Below are 19,946 nucleotides of genomic sequence, written 5' to 3' on the forward strand. Positions count from 1 at the left end.
TTCCGCTTCCGGGGCAGCCGGCCCCGCGCATGCGCAGCCCCCTCCCGCGCCAGTGGCGGGGCAGCGATACAACGTGGCCTTAGCGCGTCTTACGCGCCGGCGCCGCCATGGCCTCCAGTGTCATGGCTGCCCGAGAGAGCCTGGCACGCATGCGCAGATGGGGACACACCCTCGGGAGGGAGCATGCGCGCCAGAGGACGGGATCCGGCCTCGGCGCTGCAGGAGCGACATGTGAGTGGGGCGTCTGAGCGGAAGCCCAGTGCGGTGGGAGGGAGGGAGAGCGCGGCCTAATGGTTAGCGCGCTTGGCTTGGGAGACCCCCCAGGGCTCCAACACAAAGGCATCTTGCATCTTAATGCTGTGACGTTTTTATGCCCCGAGACTACGGACAAAGAGCGGGATGCACAATTAAGACATTAAACCAGCCCAAGGTCTGGTTGAAGAAGAATATTTTCGCCTGGCATCTAAAGGTGTGTAATGGAGGTGCCAGGCAAGTCTCCCTGGGGAGAGCATTTCGCAAAGGGGGGGGCCAGCGCAGAGAAGGCCCCGTTCTCCTGCTGCCACCCTCCAGGCCTCATGTAGAGGAGGCTCACAAAGAAGGATGGTCAGAGGATGATCTCAGGGTCTAGGTAGGCTCATATGGGGCAGTCCTTGAGGTATTGCGGTCCTGAGCTGTTTATAATTCTGTGGTAAACCAAGTTAGGCACTTCATGCTTCTAATGTTACAAAATGACTTGTAAAGAGCACTTAAAAAGAAAAGAGCATTGCATTTCCCCCATTTTCAAAAAAAAATTCTAGAAATTTTACATTTACATCCTGATGTTAGCAATGCACTCCAAAGCAGTTCTTCCTACGTGTTGGGTGTGATTTTGCCAGGAGCATGTGGAATAATGGCAAAGTGTGTGCATGGGAGAATGCACAGAGGGCCTCCAGTGATAACCACGAATGTCAGGGATTAGGGAGCATGGCTAATCTTTGAGGAGGGGGCAGAGACTCTGTAAATTACAGGGCTCTCCATGTACCTGCACTGGAATCCTATCCATGTTGGATCAGATGACTCTAATGAATGCTGTTGTGCCTCCATCGCCACAGGCAGGCGGCCCTGGAGGTGACCGCCCGGCATTGCCGAAAAGAAGCAGAGCGCTATGGCCAGTGTGTGGCTGCCAACCCTTCCTCCTGGCAGCAGGACTGTCACCAGCTCAAGCTTGAAATGGCCAAGTGCACGTCATCCCAGTAAGTTTCCAAGCAGGGCACCATTCCGTAGCACAAGCCCATCTTGGTGCGATAAAACTTTGATGCATCATTGTTGGGGGGGGCAACCCTCTGGTGCATGTTTTCCCCCCTCCCGCTTGGGGATCTACTTTCAAAGCAATGACTGAATGGCTGGATTTATACAGCATCATAGAATAGAATCATAGAATCATAGAGTTGGAAGAGACCACAAGGGCCATCGAGTCCAACCCCCTGCCAAGCAGGAAACACCGTCAGAGCACTCCTGACATATGGTTGTCAAGCCTCTGCTTAAAGACCTCCAAAGAAGGAGACTCCACCACACTCCTTGGCAGCAAATTCCACTGTCAAACAGCTCCTACTGTCAGGAAGTTCTTCCTAATGTTTAGGTGGAATCTTCTTTCTTGTAGTTTGGATCCATTGCTCCGTGTCCGCTTCTCTGGAGCAGCAGAAAACAACCTTTCTCCCTCCTCTATGTGACATCCTTTTATATGCATACGTCAGGAAAGCCTGACTTTGAATGCCGTGCTTAAATCACACATTAAACTGATGTGACTAGTAGCCTTCTAAGCAGGGCGTTTTTTTATAGTTCTGGCTCCTCCCAGGGGGGCACCATTGCCTTTGTAAGAGAACGAGACGAGTTCTGGCACCTCTTTTTCTAGAAAAGTAGCACTGCTTCTAAGCCACTGTGTGAGGGGGCCAGTGCATGTTGGAAGCCTACACGGGTAACAATTTCTCTGTGGTCTGCATTGTGTATAAATTAGGCCTGTGTCTGGGGACTGTCTATCCTGTACTCTGCCTAAATGAGTGGAAATGAGCTCGTAGGAAACTTGGGAGAGCTCTATGAGTTCAGGGGAAACCATAATGGGAGTTGGGGGAAATTATTGAAGACATGTCTAGTGGCAGAATGGATAGGAGGCATTTGTGGAGGGGATCTGGGTCCATGACAATGTCCAAAGTGCTCAGTGTTCATTATCCCAGTAATCCATAAGTATAATAATTTATATTATCCCCATTTTGCAGGTGTGGGGACAAAGACTGAGATAAAGTGGTTTGCCAAAGGCTACTGAGTAAGTTCAGGGCCAAGTGAGAATTGAAGATGTTTTGGCTCACTCTCTTAGCAACTACAATGCACTAGCACTCAGAGACGCAGTTTGAGTGACACACTAAGTCTAGGTGCACCATGAATGAGCAAGCATACTGGTGCATTCTGCTACAGTGGTGCCTGCCTGTCTCTCTCTTTGCAAAGCTGGAAGGGAACAATCTCAAGCACTGGCTTAGTGTGACCCAATGGTCATGGTTTGCTTCTCTCTGAACAAATCATGAGCAGAAGCCACAAGTGCTGCTTACTAATTGCTAATGCTAATTCTGTGCTTTGCTTTCTCTCAGCTTTGGGAAGGAGGGGAAGGCATGATTTTAGCACACTTGCTCATGAATGGTAAGCCACAGCTGAACTTACTGCGATGTATGTGCCAGGCCAAAGTGAGATATTTCTCCGACCATTCAAACAAGAGTATCTGTCAATTTCTCACCTTTTACACAACCACCTGTGTGGCTTTCATTGCAGCCCAATTGTACAGAAAATCCGCCACGATTGCGCTGAACCATTTGCTGCATTCGAACAGTGTCTTAAACTGAACCAGACGTCTGTAGTCAACTGCACTGAACATGTCCAGAAATTCCTGCTCTGTGCTGACCAGGTGAAACTGGCCACATAAGGTTGGTGCCCCAAACTGATATGTAAGAGGGCGCCCCGCCCCCCCCTCCGCTCTCCATGTGCATGCATGTGTCATTCTTGGGAGGCCACTCTTGCAGTGATCCAGGAGTGTGTTTTGCCAAACAAGCTAACCCACCAATCCAGTTGTGGCCGTTGTTAGAGTAAACACTTCTCTGTTTAAGCCATGCATGCTCGAGCCTGGAACTACAAAAATACACTTACATAGCTGTTCTTTACAAACAATTCCAAAGGTGGTAATATATCTCTCACTTGAGCCTTTGTTCTTCCTCTCCTATAAGCAGCACTCAATTATTGCTTAGTCGGCCTGCCAGGGACCAGATAAAATTGCACTGGCAGGGACTTCTTCTCACCTCCCGGTTGCCAAACAGCTCTCCTGTCTTAAGTTAGGCTTGGTAACAGTGTGCAAGCCTCCATCAGCCTTGAAAAAAGAGAGTCCCATGAGGCCTCCTGTTCCCCTGCTGTCTCCATCTTCTCTTCTAGGCACATATTTGGAAAACAGGCCGCCAGGATGTTTGCTGCCATTCTATTTCCAAGGAGTCTTGTGGCACTGTAAAAGATGAACCACTTTATGATGGACTACACTTGCTCCGGGACGCGGGTGGCGCTGTGGGTAAAAGCCTCAGTGCCTAGGACTTGCTGATCGAAAGGTCGGCGGTTCGAATCCCCGCGGTGGGGTGTGTTCCCGTTACTCGGTCCCAGCGCCTGCCAACCTAGCAGTTCGAAAGCACCCCCAGGTGCAAGTAGATAAATAGGGACCGCTTACTGATGGGAAGGTAAACGGTGTTTCCGTGTGCTGCGCTGGCTCGCCAGATGCAACTTTGTCACGCGGCCACGTGACCCGGAAGTGTCTCCGGACAGCGCTGGTCCCTGGGCGCACAACCCTAGAGTCGGACACGACTGGCCCGTACGGGCAGGGGTACCTTTACCTTTACCTTTTACACTTGCTCCACTTCCACAATGCATTTGTTAGCCTCCTCCACACCCATTAAATCTGCTCTGGAGGGTTGGAGGGATCTCCAGAACGGTTTAGGGGGCATGTGGTGGAGAGGAGAGGGAGGAAAAGTCTCATTGTGCAAATGGACCTCTTTCCAGGGACACATCCCCCATTTTGCACTACGTTGAATTCCACCTGTTGTGATGTACTGTTTTGATAGGCCTTTCATTTGTGCTGTGTTTGTTCTTTGTCCCTCTCTCCTTCTCCTTCAGTACCAAAAAAGGTGATCTCTGTGTTAACTCTCTGGTGTCGACTGGATTAAAGGTTCCTGGTTCCAGGAATGGCAACAACGTCATCCTCAAGATCTACTAGGTCACAAGAATTGCTTCCCGGTCTTGGAAGCCCATTTCTGCAGCCATGCCTGCCAATGCCATCTCAGTGTGGCACATTGAAGTGCAGCTTCTGATCAATAAACCATGGGAAGCACATAGGCATGACCATGGTAGTCTCAGCTCCATCTGCAAAGCCAGCCCTGCCTCTTGGAGCCCAGTGTGTGGCTCTGTGTGAGCCCTCTTGGAGCTCATCCAGGCACAGTGCAATAAACTGCAGTCAAAGACCAGAACAGTCTCTTGTGGTTCTTGCAGTCTAATCGTCCAGTTTAGCAGCTGGTGCATGAAGTCTACCTACACATAACCTAAACCAGTTTCAAGGTGATCAGCAGGAGTTTGCAGGGAAATACATGGATGGGAACAGAAAGGAGTCTGGTTTTCTGCTTGTGGATCTTCCCTGCAAAATCCATGCAGCCTAAAGTGTCATTTCTCCTTGAGCAGGGGACAGGAGGTAGATGTTTGCATTGTGTTTGCCCAGAGCCAGTAGAGGGCACTATCTCAGCAGGAGAACCATCTTGGTTCATGTGAAATAACTACCACCTTCTGGATGGATTAGCATCCCCACTGCACCTATAACCAGGCTGGAACAAGAGGAAAACAATCCCCTCTTTAGTCAAACGCATTGCATGGCCTGCATGGCTTGCTTCTCCTGGAGGCACTAAACCTGTGCTGGGGGTGTACCATCGAGATTGCAAACAAAAGCACTTCCTGACCAGAACAATCTGGTGTGGCAGGGGAAATCATTCCCTTCCTTGCCTAGAGTCTGATGTGGTTCAGCTGAAACAAAGGTTGACTGTGTCCCTACGAACTAAGTTATGGTTAAAGGGTCTGGTTAAAAGATTTTGAGTGTGACAGGTGCTGCCATTGCTTGATGCTGTTGCAAGTTTGTTTGTTGGCAAAATGTGGGTAGGGCAGCAGGAAGTGATAAAAGGAAAGTGTGCTTGTTTTCAGAGGAATGGATCAGAGTCTAAGCTTAGAATAACAATAGAAGGATCCAAAGTCTTCTCCCCCTACTAGGAAGTGGGCTGGGAGCAGGGGCTTCGAGGATATTCTCCCAGCTCTCTGAGCATTTTAGGAAGACCACACTGCTTTCCTAAGGGTCTGGAAGCTGACTTTCCCATTTTCTTTTGAGCAAATTATTTTCCTACTTCTAACTGGGACTGGTTATAATATTGCTGATCACATAAGTGGTTGCATAGTGCAAGGTGCTTAAGTCATATTTTGCTTGCAACATTTCTTCCAGGTGACCACTCCAAGTTCTGTTTAAGAGGATGTGATGACCAAAATCCAGAGCTGGCAACAGACATAGGAGTTGGCATGTTTAAATTACCAGCATAGTCTGCTGACTACCTTAGTGCTGTAGTGCTAAATTGGGGCAATTTGCATCAAAGGTGAGATTTGTCCAGTGTGGAAGTGGTCCACAATTCCTTGATCGGACTGTGCTTTTACCCTGATTCTTTCTAGCCTACCATGATCAAGAACTGAGATCAGCAGAGTCCCTGTGCAGCTTTCAGGCATCAGCACGTTGAATGCTAAAATATACCAACCTCCATTTTGAAGCACCCTTGTCTAAGATGATTTCCTCTTGGGTTGCATTGGAGGTAATTGCTTCAGTCTATAGGAAATTAGCTGTACAAATTGCAACTTCATGTTGACTTATAACTAGCTTGTTCTGTTCTGTTGATTTCCACGGGGCACGAGAAACCATCTCTGGACTGGCTTCATTTAGTGTTCAAAAGTTCTGGAAAGAAGCCATACAGAAATGATCTAAGGGCTACAAAAGCTCTTTGGGTTGTTGTTTTGCCTCTGTTTTCTCCTTTGTGTGACATAAATAACAGTTTTTTTTCCCCAGAGCAGTGAAATGAAAGGTAATTTGTTTTTTTTAAAAAACAGAACTCGGTGGTGTGATTCTTGCACTCGCATATGCAGTCAATCCCACTCCCTTCTGCCCCAAAGTTTCAGCCCCCCATCCCTTCTGCCCCAAAGTTGTGGAGTCAGACTGGATGAGAACATGGCACCAAGCGGCTTTGTCAGTTGTCACCTCTTCCCCGAGTGGAACTTTGCATGTGGACGCAGCCCAGATCAGAGCAAGTTCATGGCCAGCTCTGCCTTTAATTCCTCATCCAGAAAAATGTCCTCATTTTACACCCCGCTTCTCGCTCGCTATTGAGCATGCCCATTAATCAGCACCACAGCCTTTGGTGTCGACGGGCTCCTCGGGGGAGATGAATGCCTCTCTGTGAGACGGGCTCAGGGCGCTGGGGGAACGGCATTCCATGCGCGTTGGTTTGGACTGGCTGACGTCCAGCCAAAAGCAAGACAAGGCTCTTGGGTGTGAGCGGAGGAGAGCGGAGGAGCTGGACATAGCAAAGAATCAAAGCCAGGAGTTCAAGATGTTTCCCGAGGATGAAATTTATCGGGGGGTTGTGGGCTGCTTCACACTCTTACCTAGCCTAATCAATGATCCTGTACAACTTGTGCCTCATCAAGGCAAGTGCAGCCGTATGATGCAGCTGGCTGGGGGCCTGTCAACTCCCCTGTGGTACTGCCTCACTTTTTAAAAGCAGGTCCCTGGAGGGCAACCATTGTTGCCTGGTGGGCTGCAGTCGGCTTTCTGGGACCCAGGTTGTGCAGGCCGGATCTGAGGGAAAGAGGGTTTCTCTTCTAACTAGCACCAGCTTAGATGGTGCATCATCTCTGTTTTAGTAGGCTAGCCCATGCCAGTGAGATAGCGCAACAAGTACTGTCATTGAAGAGCACAATTATTTGTTCTTTTACACACACACACACACCCCTGGGATTTCACCAATTGGCTTGAATCTCAAAAGAGCTGAAAGTGCAGACAGTTTATGTAGGCAAGCTTGGCTTTGAGTTTTTGTTATTGTTTAATTTCCAAATGCACATGCAAAGACACCCGCACAGCACAACACAACACTAGATTACAACGGGTATGAAAATGTAAGGGTCTCCCCTATCCCTCCCCAACCAGGCCTTGTATATGGAGTACACTGGCCAATGTGTGCTTCGGATGGATAGAAACTCTTTCAAAAGCTCATTCTGGACCCAAAATCTAGAGCAAATGCCTCTGCTGGAGGGGAACACTACAGAGAGGGTGCCACTCAGCAGGGTGTTCTGTGTTGACCTTCAACCATTCATTCTGGTGGGGTTTGCAAGGCTCTCCTCCTGCCCCACTGGATTGTGGCCCTGCAAATGTTGCTGAACTCTCAACTTTCATCAGCTCCAGCCAGCATGGCCATTGGTGACAGGGATAATGGGAGTTGTAGTCCACCTGGAGGTCCACAGCCTCCTGACCCATGAAAGAAAGCTTTCTGTTTTGGTTACACCATGTGTGCTGCAACCCTGCAACTTCCATTGAAGACAGGGAGACCACTGTGTGTAACAGGATGCAAACTGCAACTTTAGCACACGCCCAAGCAGAAATAATTAGATTGTGGGCTGCAGATTGGAACCACAGTTAGGCAATATGTTCTGAGAAGCTCTCCTGTGGCTCCCAGCTGCAGGTAGAGCCTTTCTGGAGGGGTTAATTGTCCTGGGCCTCACAGTTGGTGGGGGCACATCAAGCAGCGCATGAACTCAACTGAGCAGGGGGTGGGGACTCCAAGGAACCTCTGGCTTCCAGTTTTTTAAAGGCCCTTGCTCAAGCACTGTCAGAACAAGGTCTCTCTGCCCAAAGACAAAACAGAATATGTAGAGCGCAGTAGGGCCCATCTGGAAGTGCTGTCGCCACATTCATGCTAAATGTGCTGGTTGCTTCTGCAGTTAGGCTTTGGGGGTAAATGTTCTGGAAGTTTCCAGCAGAAGCTTGCTGTGCGATCTCACAACCCCGCTTGCACTTGCAGTTTTTGCAACAGATTTTGCAACTTTTCAAACAAGATGATGATGGAAGGTGTAAATACATGATGCAGTAATTAAAACAAAACACCAAGAATGTGGTCAGACTGCTGGAAGCGTTGGGAGATGGTCAAAACAGGCAGCTGAGCTGGCATTTGTTGAGCCAAAATGCACATCTTGGTGGCGAAGCCAGGCTCCCCAGGCAGCCCATGGACAGGCTAGGAGCCCTCTTTCTCTGTAGTCTCCCTCTCAAGCTCAACTTAGAGTAATGTGTGACAAGTGGTGGTTCAACAAGTAGATATATTCAGAGCTCACAACAACCAAATTGCTTTTCCCACTGTCCATTGGGAGCACAATCCTACATCTTGGCTACAGTGAACCATTACAGATTGATCTGCTGTCCTGGACACACCTGGAGGAAAGCCCATTTAGCTCAATGGGTAGTACACTGGAGTAGACCTGCACATGATTCACTCACTGGGAGGACATGGGGTGCCTGGGAGAGTGAAGTTGTGCCCCTATCTCCCACCCCACACATAACAACCACACACTTTCTGTTGTGGGCAGGGGGGGGGGATGGAAGCCCTTCCAACATGCCCACGCATAGGTCACTCAGACTGGGGAACCTTCCTTCTCCCAAAACCCTCCCCCCTCATCAAAATGTAATTAAACCAGGGCTGATTACTTGCATTTAAATGGGCACCTGCCTTTAAAAAAAAACAGATGACTTTGACAGAAGATCATCTCAGCGGCCTCTGCATGTCTAATGATGCTCTTTTCACCTTTGTTGTTGTTGAAACACTGATCTGCAGATAAATATGAACTATATATATAGAGCTGTTTATAAAGCAGCATTGATGTTGGTGGCCGGTCTAGAAGAGAGGTCTGGTTTTGTACTGGACATTTCTATACAAGATCATTTGCCTCCTGGCACATTCCAGATATTTGCTTTGCCCAGGCACATCACAGGTCATCTGCAACAAAAGGGGGTTCCCTCCATATAATGATTTTGTAACCTGCAATGGATCATCGTGAATCACAGAGGAGATACACGGGGCATCTTCAAATATCTAAAGGACTGCCACAGGGAAGAAGAGCAATCTTGTTTTCTCCTGCTCTGGATTCAAGGTACAAGAAAGGAGATTTCTACTAAACATCAAGAAGAATTTTCTAACAGTCAGAACTGTTCAAGAGTGGGACAGTCTCCCTTGGGAGGTGGTAGACTTTCCTTCCTTGGAGGTTTTTAAACAGGACAAGAGGATCCAGATTTTTTTGCTGCTATGATGATGGAAGGAACTGTTCTGAGGTCTGCTGTGCTGCCTTGGCTAATGAAACCACCCTGCAGGGAATATATTGTGAAATCTCCAGCAAGCATCAAGTGGCCAATGGAAAGTATTTGGGGCAGAGCTTAAAGAGAAGATGGAGGTGTTCAAGAGCAAGGGAGTCGAAGGATGAACAGAGAGCAAAACTGCCTTCCATCTGCAGCAAGGATGGGGAACTAGTGGCTCTCCGGCAATTGCTGGATTCTGGCTGCCATCATCCTTGATCATTGGGCCATGCTGGCAAGAGCTGATGAGAATTGCAGCCTGGCAGCCTCTGAAGGGCCACAGATTCCCCACCCCTGCTCTAGACCCTCTCTTTGAGATGCTTGGAACACTTTGAATCTAAGAGCATGTTTTCACTATAATCATATCTAGTTTAACATTCATTTCCCCTCTCTGGAGGGGGGTTTAAGTAGCTCTAGTGGGGAACTCTCAGGACCTTCTCCAAACTACATTTCCCATAATTCTTTAGAGTGGCATTTAACTATTGTTAAAGTATAAAACTAACCTAATGTTTCTAAAGCACCTCTCAGACTCCTCATGTTCCTGAAAAGTAAGCTCTTAGTTGTGCCAAGATTGCAGAGTATTAACAAGGAACAACAAGCTGGATGAAAAGCAGCCCAGTGGCCCTGGAAACCTTGTTCCCAGCATGAGCCAGGTCTCCCGTCCCTGCTGGTGATGCATCAAATTAGCCTTAATGCCCTACACAGTTTAAGCACAAAAACACACTGCTAGAAATACAAGCTACACAATGTGAAATTGTCCATCTCTAGGACACTGGGTGAAGGGCAAGGGCAGAGGCAGTGCAGCAAAGTCCTCTGAGACTCAACTTCAGCACCTAAGGCTTGGCCCTCAAATGCCCGGCAGCCTTGCATGCCTCCTTCACTTTGCAGGGTCCAAAGAGTCCTTCCAAATGCAACGGGCTTGCTCCTCCGTGCCGTTCCACACTTCTAAGCCCAGAGTGGCATAGATCAGGTGGAAGAGCCAGGAATGTCCCCACGGTCAGGAGGTGAAATAGGAGCTTTGCATGGAGTAGAGCCGGTCAATGGGGTTGCCCACTCGGGTCTGCAGGAGGTTGGCTTCAGCCGCCGACAGCAGGCAGTCACCCAAATGGCCAATGGTGTCACTGTCCATGTCATGGAAGACGCCTTCTGAATCTAGGGTGCGGAAAGAGAAGGAAAATTGCTTACGAGCATTTCACAAGGAAGTGGGCAGAGGGCTTGCGGCAGAAGGCCAGCCTCCTCTCACTTTGGGGGAAAAAAAGATGCCACAAAAACAGGAACTATTCTGGATTTTGGTGTGTCCTTGGGACGTGCACCCCAGTGGGCCTCTGGGTCAGATGGTAAACGAACCAGCCATCTATGGGCAAAGAAGGGGGAAGGAGACCCCCTCCCCTTTGACAGTGGCCATGGTCGTGGGGCTGCTACCACCTCTTCCTGCTGGTACCAACTGAGCCCATAGAGAGAGGAGGATTAAATTTCTACCCCACATTTCCTCCCAAAGGAGCCCAGGATGACAAACATCAGCAAGTTAAAGCAATATAATTTAATATATATATTTAAAGATATTTTAAAGACCAACTAAGACATTTCAAAACACCCAAGCACATCTAAAAACATTTCTAAGCAACATGAGCAAAAGGTCCAGTCAAAAGCCTTGTGATTATCTGTACACTCTTCTCGCTCCTCTTAAACCATTATGGCTTTGCCTGTTGGCTAATTTATTCCTCAGCTCCCCTTTCACAGGCAAACGCCAATGGCAAACAAAGCACAGTGGCATTTACACCATCACCATCGATCCCATTTAACGCCACCACTGGAATGAACCAGGAAACAAAATGAGTGTTGGTTATTTTGAAAGCCACATGGACATCATTCGGTGAATGGCGACATTCTCACAAAAATGGTAAGTAGAAACAAGAGGCCAACACTCAGTTTGGCCCTCAGGGAATCTTACTTTGGCCCCATCACTTTTAAAGAGGCACCATGCCACTTTAAGCCGTCATGGATTCCCCCAAAGGCCACATCTGCAATATACCGTATTTTTTGCACCATAACACTCACTTTTTTCCTCCTAAAAAGTAAGGGGAAATGTCTGTGCGTGTTATGGAGGGAATGCCTACGGGTGGCATGCCTACGGATTTTCCTCCTCTAAAAACTATGTGCGTGTTATGGTCAGGTGCGTGTTATAGAGCGAAAAATACGGTACCTTTAAAGCAGTATCACGCCACTTTAAACAGACATGGCCTTCCCCAAAGAATTCTGGGAACTGGAGTTTGCTAAGAGTTGTTAGGAGACCCCTTTTCTCCTCACAGTTCTCAGAGTGGTTGAAAAATCAATCTCTCTTCTCAGGGGAACTCTGGAAATTGTGAGGGGAAAAGGGGTCTCCTAACAACCCTTGGCAAACTACAGTTCCCAGAATTCTCTGGGGAAGGCCATGACTGTTTAAAGTGGCATGATACTGTTTTAAATGTCTGGTGTGGCCTTCGGAAGCAAGAAAGATGAGGAACAGCAACAGGCACAGCCAGGGCTATTTCCGTCTTCGGTCTTTCATTTTGAGGGCCACTGTAAAAATAATTATTTAACTTTCACAGGTCACATACACCCTGTGTCATGAACATCCTGTGGGATAACCAGCCTCATATAACCAACATGTTTAATGCATGAAAGGGTTAGGACTATAGAGTAAGCTGTCCTGACAGGCTTAGCTCACCTTAGGAGGAACTAAGTGTCAAGCCTTTGTTCCCTTCCATCTACCTAAGAAGCTCAGGAGGTTTGAGCTGGTTGTTGCAGCTCAGACCACATGGCTCTTACAAGCCTCTCTTGAGTTCCTATACCCAATAATTTAGGAACTTTCACCACTGTAACTAAACTAAGTTTTACTGCCTGTGCAACTTTTTTTGATTGCTGTATGGAAAAGAACATGAATATGACCTTTGGAGAGTTTGTAAGTAAACCATTTTTCACTTACCGAATGTGTGGTTTTTAATCTATGCTAGGGGAAGGAGGAAGCTTTGGAACTTCTAAGGGCTTATTTTAAAGGTCTAACAGTCTATATTCCCATGCTTTGCTGCATATTTTGTGATTTTAAATTTCTGCCTAGGTTCTCTCATCAAAGAGTACTTGCCCCAGACTTGGGTCTTGGCATCCAGGGAATTCTCCTTTTATGCCTATTCTTTTCCTTGCCACCAACATCCATGGAGGGAGATTTTTACTTCTGCTATGCACCCACTGGCAGAAGAAACTGTGCAGGAGCATTATGTCTCTGTAGGAAAAGTGTGACAGAGGGGTCTGGTGCACAGCACATGCTCATAGCAGATTCCTCTGGAGAAGCTCACCATAGGGGTGGAGATGGTCTCCTGGCAGCTGGGGTGGGGTGAGTCCTTGCCGGTACAAGTCTGTGCTGTAGCTGTTCTGATCCAGGGGAAGCAGCTGCTGTTGGGCAATCCTGGAGTATGGCACCATCAGACCCTCGATTCCATGCACACTGGCACCATCTGTTGAAGCAAAGAAGGGGGGAAGCCTATCAGCGAACACTTTGGATTTAGTAATAACACTCTGTGTGTGTTTAAGTAACAACTAAGTTACTGAAACTACTCTGTCCTCTCAAAAGTTGTTTTATTTTTTAAATACCTGGCTCTCACATCCTCTCTGAAACAGCACTTAAAACAGCCAAGCCTGGGGAAAAGACAGACATTGGGGAATGCAGGTTTGCTGCTATGATCAATAATTGCTGTTCCAGGCATATCTTTGTTGTGAATAGACAACTTGGAAGGCCATGTATAGCCATCTCCTGATAACCAGTATTTCATTTTAATTTATTTTAAAGCAAGTTTCTGTCCCTCACAGCTGCAGAGTGTGAGCGGAGACTGCTGATTCCTCAGAAGTCAAATGAAGCTTTTGATAGGACTTCATAGCTCTGTGTGACTGTCCACACTTTACTTTCACTCCAGGGAATCTTGGGGATTGTAGCTCTCTCTAACATTGGGGTGGATGGGGGTGGAACCACTGACCCTCTGGTGCTGTGGGACTCTAACTTCCATCAGCACCGGCCACCAGCAGGGCCAGCAGAAAGATGATGGGATGCAGTCGATTTCCAATATCCCAACAGTAAGAGATTGGCAAAGTAAATTATTTGAATATTCAGAATTGGCAAAATTAACACAAAAAATTAGAGACCAGAAAGAAACAAAGTTTATTAAAGAATGGAATAAATTCATAACCTATATTGAAGTAGATTTAAAAAATCCAAAGATCACAGTAGGCTTAATCTAACCCTTCGACATACAAAAGTTTTAAAGAAAAACTGCGGGGGAAAATGTATTACATAAACCAAAACTGAGGTGGAGGGAAGTCAATAACCTACATGTTTGTCTTTGTTTTGTTTTTTTTGTTTTCTTATAATTAAGTTATGTTGTTCTTATTATTGTTTTTTTCCATGAAGAATTTATTTTCTGTACATATGTGTGTATATGTGTGTATGAAAATTAATAAAGAGAAATTAAAAAAAAGAAGATGATGGGATGCAGTCAGAGATGCAGTCCACCAACATCTGAAGGGCCACAGATTCTCCGGAGGCGCCAGTATCCTCACAATGCCACACCCACAATCCCAAATGTAAACTGGTGAGTTAAAGCCATTTCTATTTTGTGCACAGACTCCTATTCTTCTACAGTAACCCAATCCTGGGGTGGGGGTGGGGGTGGGGGTGGGCAGGCAGACGGGACGGGACCCAGAGCTGTTTAATTACAATACACTATTTTGATGGCATAAACCAGGGCCAAAATATAGACTGCAAGTTACAAAAATGGTATGTTTGCTCTCCCACTGAATGTGCAACAAAGGTTACTGTTCTGTAACTGAGCAGATGCACACAGAGGCACTCCCCTGTTCATGGTCTCATGGTGAGATGCACTGTATTTCTCTTTCGTTTATAGTAATTACTAACGGAGCCTTTGGCTGCTGGAGAAGGAGCCTCAGAGAGTGGTGGGGAGGCAGGGACCTCCAGTCCTTGCAATGGCTTCTTTGGGGCAAGACCTGCTGGGAAGCGTTGCTGTGACCACTAGCCCTGAGATGTTTTGTTTCTTTGAGTTAACTTCACTGACATCGGTGCTTTATTGTTTTGTTGCTGACCTCCGCCTGACTCCAGCTCCTGACACCAAGGGACTCAGGTGCCCTCGAGTTTCTGCCAGAGATTCTCACCTTCGCTGTCTTCATTGCTTTGCCTGCTGCTCCTTCCGGTCCCCCTTCCGGTGCCCAGGCGTGGATTGCCCAGCTGCTCCTGCTCCTGCTGCTGCTGCTGCTGCTGCCTGCGGGCGATCTTCTTCATCTGCAAGGAGGAGGACGGATGCTCCTGGGCAGGGGTGCAACAAAAGGGGGAAGGGAGGACAGAATCCCCCTCCTAAATTGGGGCGAGGGGGTCTGTCCCCTTCCGAGGCCAGTGCCACACACCTGCCCCTGCCTTGCATCTGATGCTCTCCTCCCTCCCGCCACTGCTGCACCAACTAAGGTTGCCAGCTGACAAGAAGAAAAGGAAGGAAGGAAGGAAGGAAGGAAGGAAGGAAGGAAGGAAGGAAGGAAGGAAGGAAGGAAGGAAGGCAGAAAGACGGCCCCTTAAGATAGACTACTCCTTAAGTTTTAACCGTGGTTTAAGCTGAGGAAGTCAGCAGGCATGATGCTGCTCTGTAAAGTTGCTCAGAGAACTTTGGCTGAAGTGTAATGAATTATCTTCAATAATAGCAAAAGATGTGGTTTTCCACAACAGGGAGATAAATATTGTTCTCTGGCTACTTCTTGCAGACCAGAAACCACAGCTCAAGGCATTGCTGCTGGGTCAGTGAATAAAATTGGCACTGATTCATATTGCACCCACATTTAAAAACAACTCTAAAACACCAGACTCAGCAAGGGCTGCCACTTCTTTTTTGCTGGGTTTTTGTACAGTTCCTGTGCCCTTAATAGCTTCATGACAGGCAGAAATTCAACAAGTGCAGGAATCCCAGCTTGAATAAGTAGGAATGCTGAGAGGAAGATCTGGTGAATTTCTGCCTGGCACAGGAGCCCTTGCCAAGGCAAAAGCATAGGTGCTCTAGGAATGGAGAGAGCACAGCTGCAATTGCCAAAAGTGTGCGCTCTTGGTTTGTTTCAGCATTTATAGCCCACCTACTAAACGTTTAGGGGCCTATTTGGGATAAGAGCCAGAATTTGACAGCCAAAGGTGTTCCTCCTCTTAATAATGGTCAGGGATGGTGTGTTGCTCAGAGGCCTGAGAGTTCCAGCTTCACAGCCCTGGATAACTTTGGCTAGCGGCGGAGCAAGCCAATCGGGCACCTGGGAGGCGTGCGTGCCCTGTGCCCAGGGGCGGGACCAGCTGCCCACGGGGGCAGGGGGAGCTGGGTCAGGACACTCTGTGGGGCCTCCAAGGGGTCTGCCTGCCTCCTCCCACTCGGCCGCCCTACAGCTGTGGGGGAGGCGCCATCAGACCGTTTGGGGTAGCGTGGAGCCTGCGGGCGCCCAAGCCACTGTGTCACTCCCAGGAGAGACGCATGGCTTGGGTGCGCTGCAGGGCCCCACGGTGAGTGCCGCCCGACATTTTGTCACCCCCTTCAGTGGGTGACACCCACTGCACCCCCTTCCCCTGCCCGACTCTGGCAGAGAGAGATGCCCCTTCCTCTTCCTCCTGTTTAGTCAGAGATAGGTTGCAACTCAAATGTAAAGCTCTGAGGCCGTCACTCACCTTGGCCCTTTGATTCTGGAACCAAACTTGCACCACCCGAACAGTCAAGCCTGTTTCAGCTGCCAACGTCTCCCTCACCTGCCCAGCGTGGAGAGTGGAAAAGCGTCTGGTTAAAAAGAGTTCCATCCCTCTCAGGTTGGGGCTAAGAGATGCTATGCGCTGCCAAAGGATTTGCAAGTTCTTCTCTCCCCACACCTGATTGCTAAAAAAAAGCAATCTACCCGCCTCCAACTCCTCAGGGCTGAAAGTGGGGCTTGTTCAGCCTACAGCAGGGGTCAGCAAACTTTTTCAGCAGGGCCAGTCCACTGTCCCTCAGCCCTTGTGGGGGGCCGGACTATATTTTGAAGAAGAAAAATGAATGAATTCCTATGCCCCACAAATAACCCAGAGATGCATTTTAAATACGTAAAAGCACTCATTCCACTCATGTAAAAACACGCTGATTCCCGGATCGTCCACAGGCCGGATTTAAAAGGTGATTGGGCTGGATCAGGCCCCCAATCCTTAGTTTGCCTACCCATGGCCTACAACATTGTCTGTGGGTAGGGATCGACAAAACTAATGTTGGTCTCTCACCCTTTATTTTTATCTTCCAGTCTTAAATTCAGTTCTCCACATTTCCAGCTTGTGATTTGTTTAAAAATGCACAAAGTTCCCATGAAATTTTGTCAGAGTTTAGTGACGTTTCTCCTAACAGACACTTTTATAAACAATTCCCCCCTAACATTTGCAAAGCTATGCAGGGTCTGGTCTGGTTTCAAATTGGATGGGGGGGGGTTGCATATTGAGATGCCTGCATTGTGGGGGTCGGACGACATGACACTGGCTGGTCCCTCCCGCTCTCAGATTCTATGATTCTGTGAACTGAGTGTGGGCTTGTTGTGGCCTGTGTCTTGCTTTAAGTGTTTTGTTTAAAAAACTTTTTAAAATCATCTTATTGCCTTGAATGGAGGTTTAGAAGGCAATTAATAAATTGATGACAACAAATGCATTTTGAATGTTTGATGTTTTATGTATGCTGTAAGCTGCCCAGAGTGGCTGGAGAAACCCAGCCAGATGGGTGGTATACAATACTAATACTAATAATTGCACACTTTCTCTCTCTCTCTCTCTCTCTCTCTCTCTCTCTCTCTCTCTATATATATATATATATATATATATATATATGACACATTAGTTGGAGAACTGGATCAGAGCTGAATGAATTTTGATGAATAGCTGCATTTCACTTCATGTAATATTTTGCATTAAAATTAGGTTTGCATTAAAAATAGGTTGATATCAAAATGTGAACTAAAATTAATCTCTCCCCAATCCTATGGGAAGAATTCAGGATATTGCTAAGCCACTTTTCCCGTCAGTGCAAACATTACTGCTTGCCTAAGGCAACAATCTGCCGTCTTCTCCCCTGACCCCCCGGTGTTCTGGGGGTTCTCCCACCCCCAACAGCCAATGGGGAGGGGGGACAGGAGGAGAGGGCGGGAAACTCTCTTATCCCCCCCCCCATGCAAAGGGATCTTCCGTGATACTGGACCTTCCGGCAGGGCTTGGAGGAGACTTCGAAGGAGGCCTTGAAGGCACGGCGCTGCTGTGTGGTGAGGATGGTCCGTGGCCGCTTGGAGCGCTTGTGGTCCTTGGCTTCCTCGCTGCCTTTGCCCTGCGGGTGGCTCCCATCTTCATCCTCACTCTTCACTATGAAGGGAAAAGGAAAACACCGGACTCAGGATCCCCCCACATTGGGTGCCCAGTGGGAGACAGCTTCTCTGTCCTGCCCCCTTCAAGAAACGCAGGAGCCCCTGCCTCAGGGATCTGTGCTGTGGACGGGGAACCTGCAGCTCCCCAGTTGTTGCCAAAATATGTCTCCCCTGATCCTTCGGTTGGCCAAGCTGAGTGGGACTGAAGGGAGTTGGAGTCCAACAACATCTGGAAGCCCCCCAGGGAAAATGTACCGGTAAATTAGCATTGCTAGCATGTATACTGGCTAGGTCTCCTATTTCTTTCATCTTAATGAGAAGCCTTACAAATGAGAATTGAGGCGGCACCTTAAATGCCACCAGCCTTTGTGGTCCATAGTCTATTCCATCAGATGCTGCAAAAGCTTATGGCATTAAAAAACTGATTCATCTTTAAGGGGCGCAATATTTTTGTTGCTTTTGCTGCAACAAACAAGCATGGCCTCTTTGGGGCACAAGCCTGGGCAGTGTGGATGGAGGTCTTGGACTGTCCAGATGACAAGACCTGGCCTTGCTGAGGTGGTCCAAAGGAAAGCAGAGCAAGACATTTGGCACCAGCTTGGCTGCAGGAGTTGCCGGAAGGGACTCCACTCCAGACTGGTGTCAGGTTTACTCCTGAGCCTTCTCCTGAAGATGTCAGGCTGAGGTGGCATTGAGCCAACTGCTGCCACCAGAGGCTCAATGTTGCATTTTGCTACTTGTGGCCAAAGGGGAACATGCTGCCCCACTGCAGCTCTGCAACTGCCCCCCCAAAAGCCTGCCTTGCCTGGGTTGCGTGGTAGCAACTGCAAAACAGCTGTGCCTGCTTCTAGTGAGAGCTCACAAAAATCTCACGACATCCCATGCTCTGCACAAGATCTCATGAGATTTTAGAGAACTCTTGTGAGATCTCACCAAACTCCGCTGCCACTGTTGGTTCTGCTTCCCTGGCGGGTGTGTTTGTGCCTGGGGAACACTGCCTGGTGGGCTTCTGCTGCCTGAGGCAGTCGGTTCACCTTGGCTCATAGTAGGGTCGGCTGCGACAGCCCCCTTGCCCCATTCTGAGGAGCTGAGCACTGCTTCCGCTGGGAGGATGCCACGGCCCCTGCCTCTCCTGTGAGCCAGTGCTGCATGCAAGCAGTGAGATGGGTGCAGAGATGGCGCAGCAGAGGAGGCCTGGAGCGAGTGCGAGTGGAGACACGGCATGCACACATTGGAGGAGGGTGCCCCTCAGGCTCCTGCTGCATGGATAGGAACATGTTAGAACATAGGTTCATTCATTTCAGTGGGTCTGCTCTAAGCAGGAGTAGCTTTGGGTACAACCCTCTGTCTTTTAAGGTTGCACCTGTTCATTCTAGCCCCTTATCTAAGGTCAGCAGCTTCACAGGAGGATGCCACAAAGCCTTGTTGTTCCTGGTTGAAACAGGAACTTGTGCATTGCATTCTTAAGCATGGCTATTCAGAAGTAAATCATCCTGAATTTGTTGGGTTTCCCCTGCCCCACCCCACAGAAGTGTGATTTGGATTGCAGATGGGGGCTTTGTGGATGGCAAATTTGGAACTTGAGTGGGAGGGCATGGTATCCATTTTCCTACATAGGACTGTGCTTATGTAGCCTCAGATGCCCGAGAGCTGGTGATAGGACTCTGGAGTGGTGACTCTGCCCATGCTCAGAGACATTTGCCTCCATCCCTACAAAGAAAGTCTCACTGCTCTTGCCTCTCACCTGACTCGGTGGGAGCGGGGCTGATGGCGCTCAGCATGTCTCTCTCCTTCTCATAGTCACTGCGGCAAAGCAGCTGCCCTTCTTTGAGTACAAACTCATCACCACGCTGCAGCCGCCTCTCGCACTCACAGCAGGAGAAACAGTGGACATGATAGACGTTTTCCAGCACCCGCATGATGAACTCTGAGGGAGCCACTGCTTTGAGGCAACCACTGCATTTAGTCTGGAAGAGCCTGAGAAAAAAGGGGAGCCAGACATTGAGGCAAAGCAAATATGGTGGAAAGAGACCACCCTTGCAATGAAGTCCAC

At 48.4% G+C, this 19,946-nt stretch overlaps 2 protein-coding genes across 6 annotated transcripts in view; one reads left to right on the forward strand and one right to left on the reverse strand.

Moving 5' to 3' along the window:
- The first annotated feature begins 59 nt into the window (after nucleotides 1-59).
- On the forward strand, nucleotides 60-4,523 carry CHCHD5 (coiled-coil-helix-coiled-coil-helix domain containing 5). 3 transcript variants are annotated; one of them, XM_081898219.1, is made up of 4 exons: nucleotides 60-231; nucleotides 1,092-1,232; nucleotides 2,797-2,948; nucleotides 4,174-4,523. In XM_081898219.1, exons 1-3 carry the CDS (start codon nucleotides 158-160, stop codon nucleotides 2,945-2,947), a joined length of 366 nt encoding a protein of 121 aa, XP_081754345.1. In that variant the 5' UTR covers nucleotides 60-157; the 3' UTR covers nucleotide 2,948; nucleotides 4,174-4,523. The 3 variants fall into 3 exon arrangements, with proteins under 3 accessions (XP_081754345.1, XP_081754346.1, XP_081754347.1); XM_081898220.1 differs by having other exon boundaries at nucleotides 115-231; nucleotides 1,096-1,232; XM_081898221.1 differs by lacking the exon at nucleotides 60-231 and adding an exon at nucleotides 497-628.
- A 2,633-nt stretch (nucleotides 4,524-7,156) lies between these two features.
- LOC309362554 (LIM/homeobox protein LMX-1.2-like) overlaps nucleotides 7,157-19,946 on the reverse strand; it is an 83,584-nt gene continuing 70,794 nt past the window's right edge. For 2 of the 3 annotated variants that reach the window (XM_081898169.1, XM_081898171.1), the window contains 6 exons: nucleotides 19,638-19,870; nucleotides 17,734-17,891; nucleotides 16,200-16,277; nucleotides 14,666-14,816; nucleotides 12,802-12,960; nucleotides 7,157-10,621 (listed from right to left, as the gene is read on the reverse strand). In XM_081898169.1, the coding sequence (XP_081754295.1) occupies nucleotides 10,467-10,621; nucleotides 12,802-12,960; nucleotides 14,666-14,816; nucleotides 16,200-16,277; nucleotides 17,734-17,891; nucleotides 19,638-19,870 (934 nt within the window). In that variant the 3' untranslated portion in view covers nucleotides 7,157-10,466. The remainder of the gene's footprint in view (nucleotides 10,622-12,801; nucleotides 12,961-14,665; nucleotides 14,817-16,199; nucleotides 16,278-17,733; nucleotides 17,892-19,637; nucleotides 19,871-19,946) is intronic. The other variant, XM_081898170.1, reaches the window with a different exon arrangement.

Source organism: Podarcis melisellensis (genome assembly GCF_964234715.1).
Source record: "Podarcis melisellensis genome assembly, chromosome: 2".
NCBI classification, from domain to species: Eukaryota; Metazoa; Chordata; class Lepidosauria; order Squamata; family Lacertidae; genus Podarcis; species Podarcis melisellensis.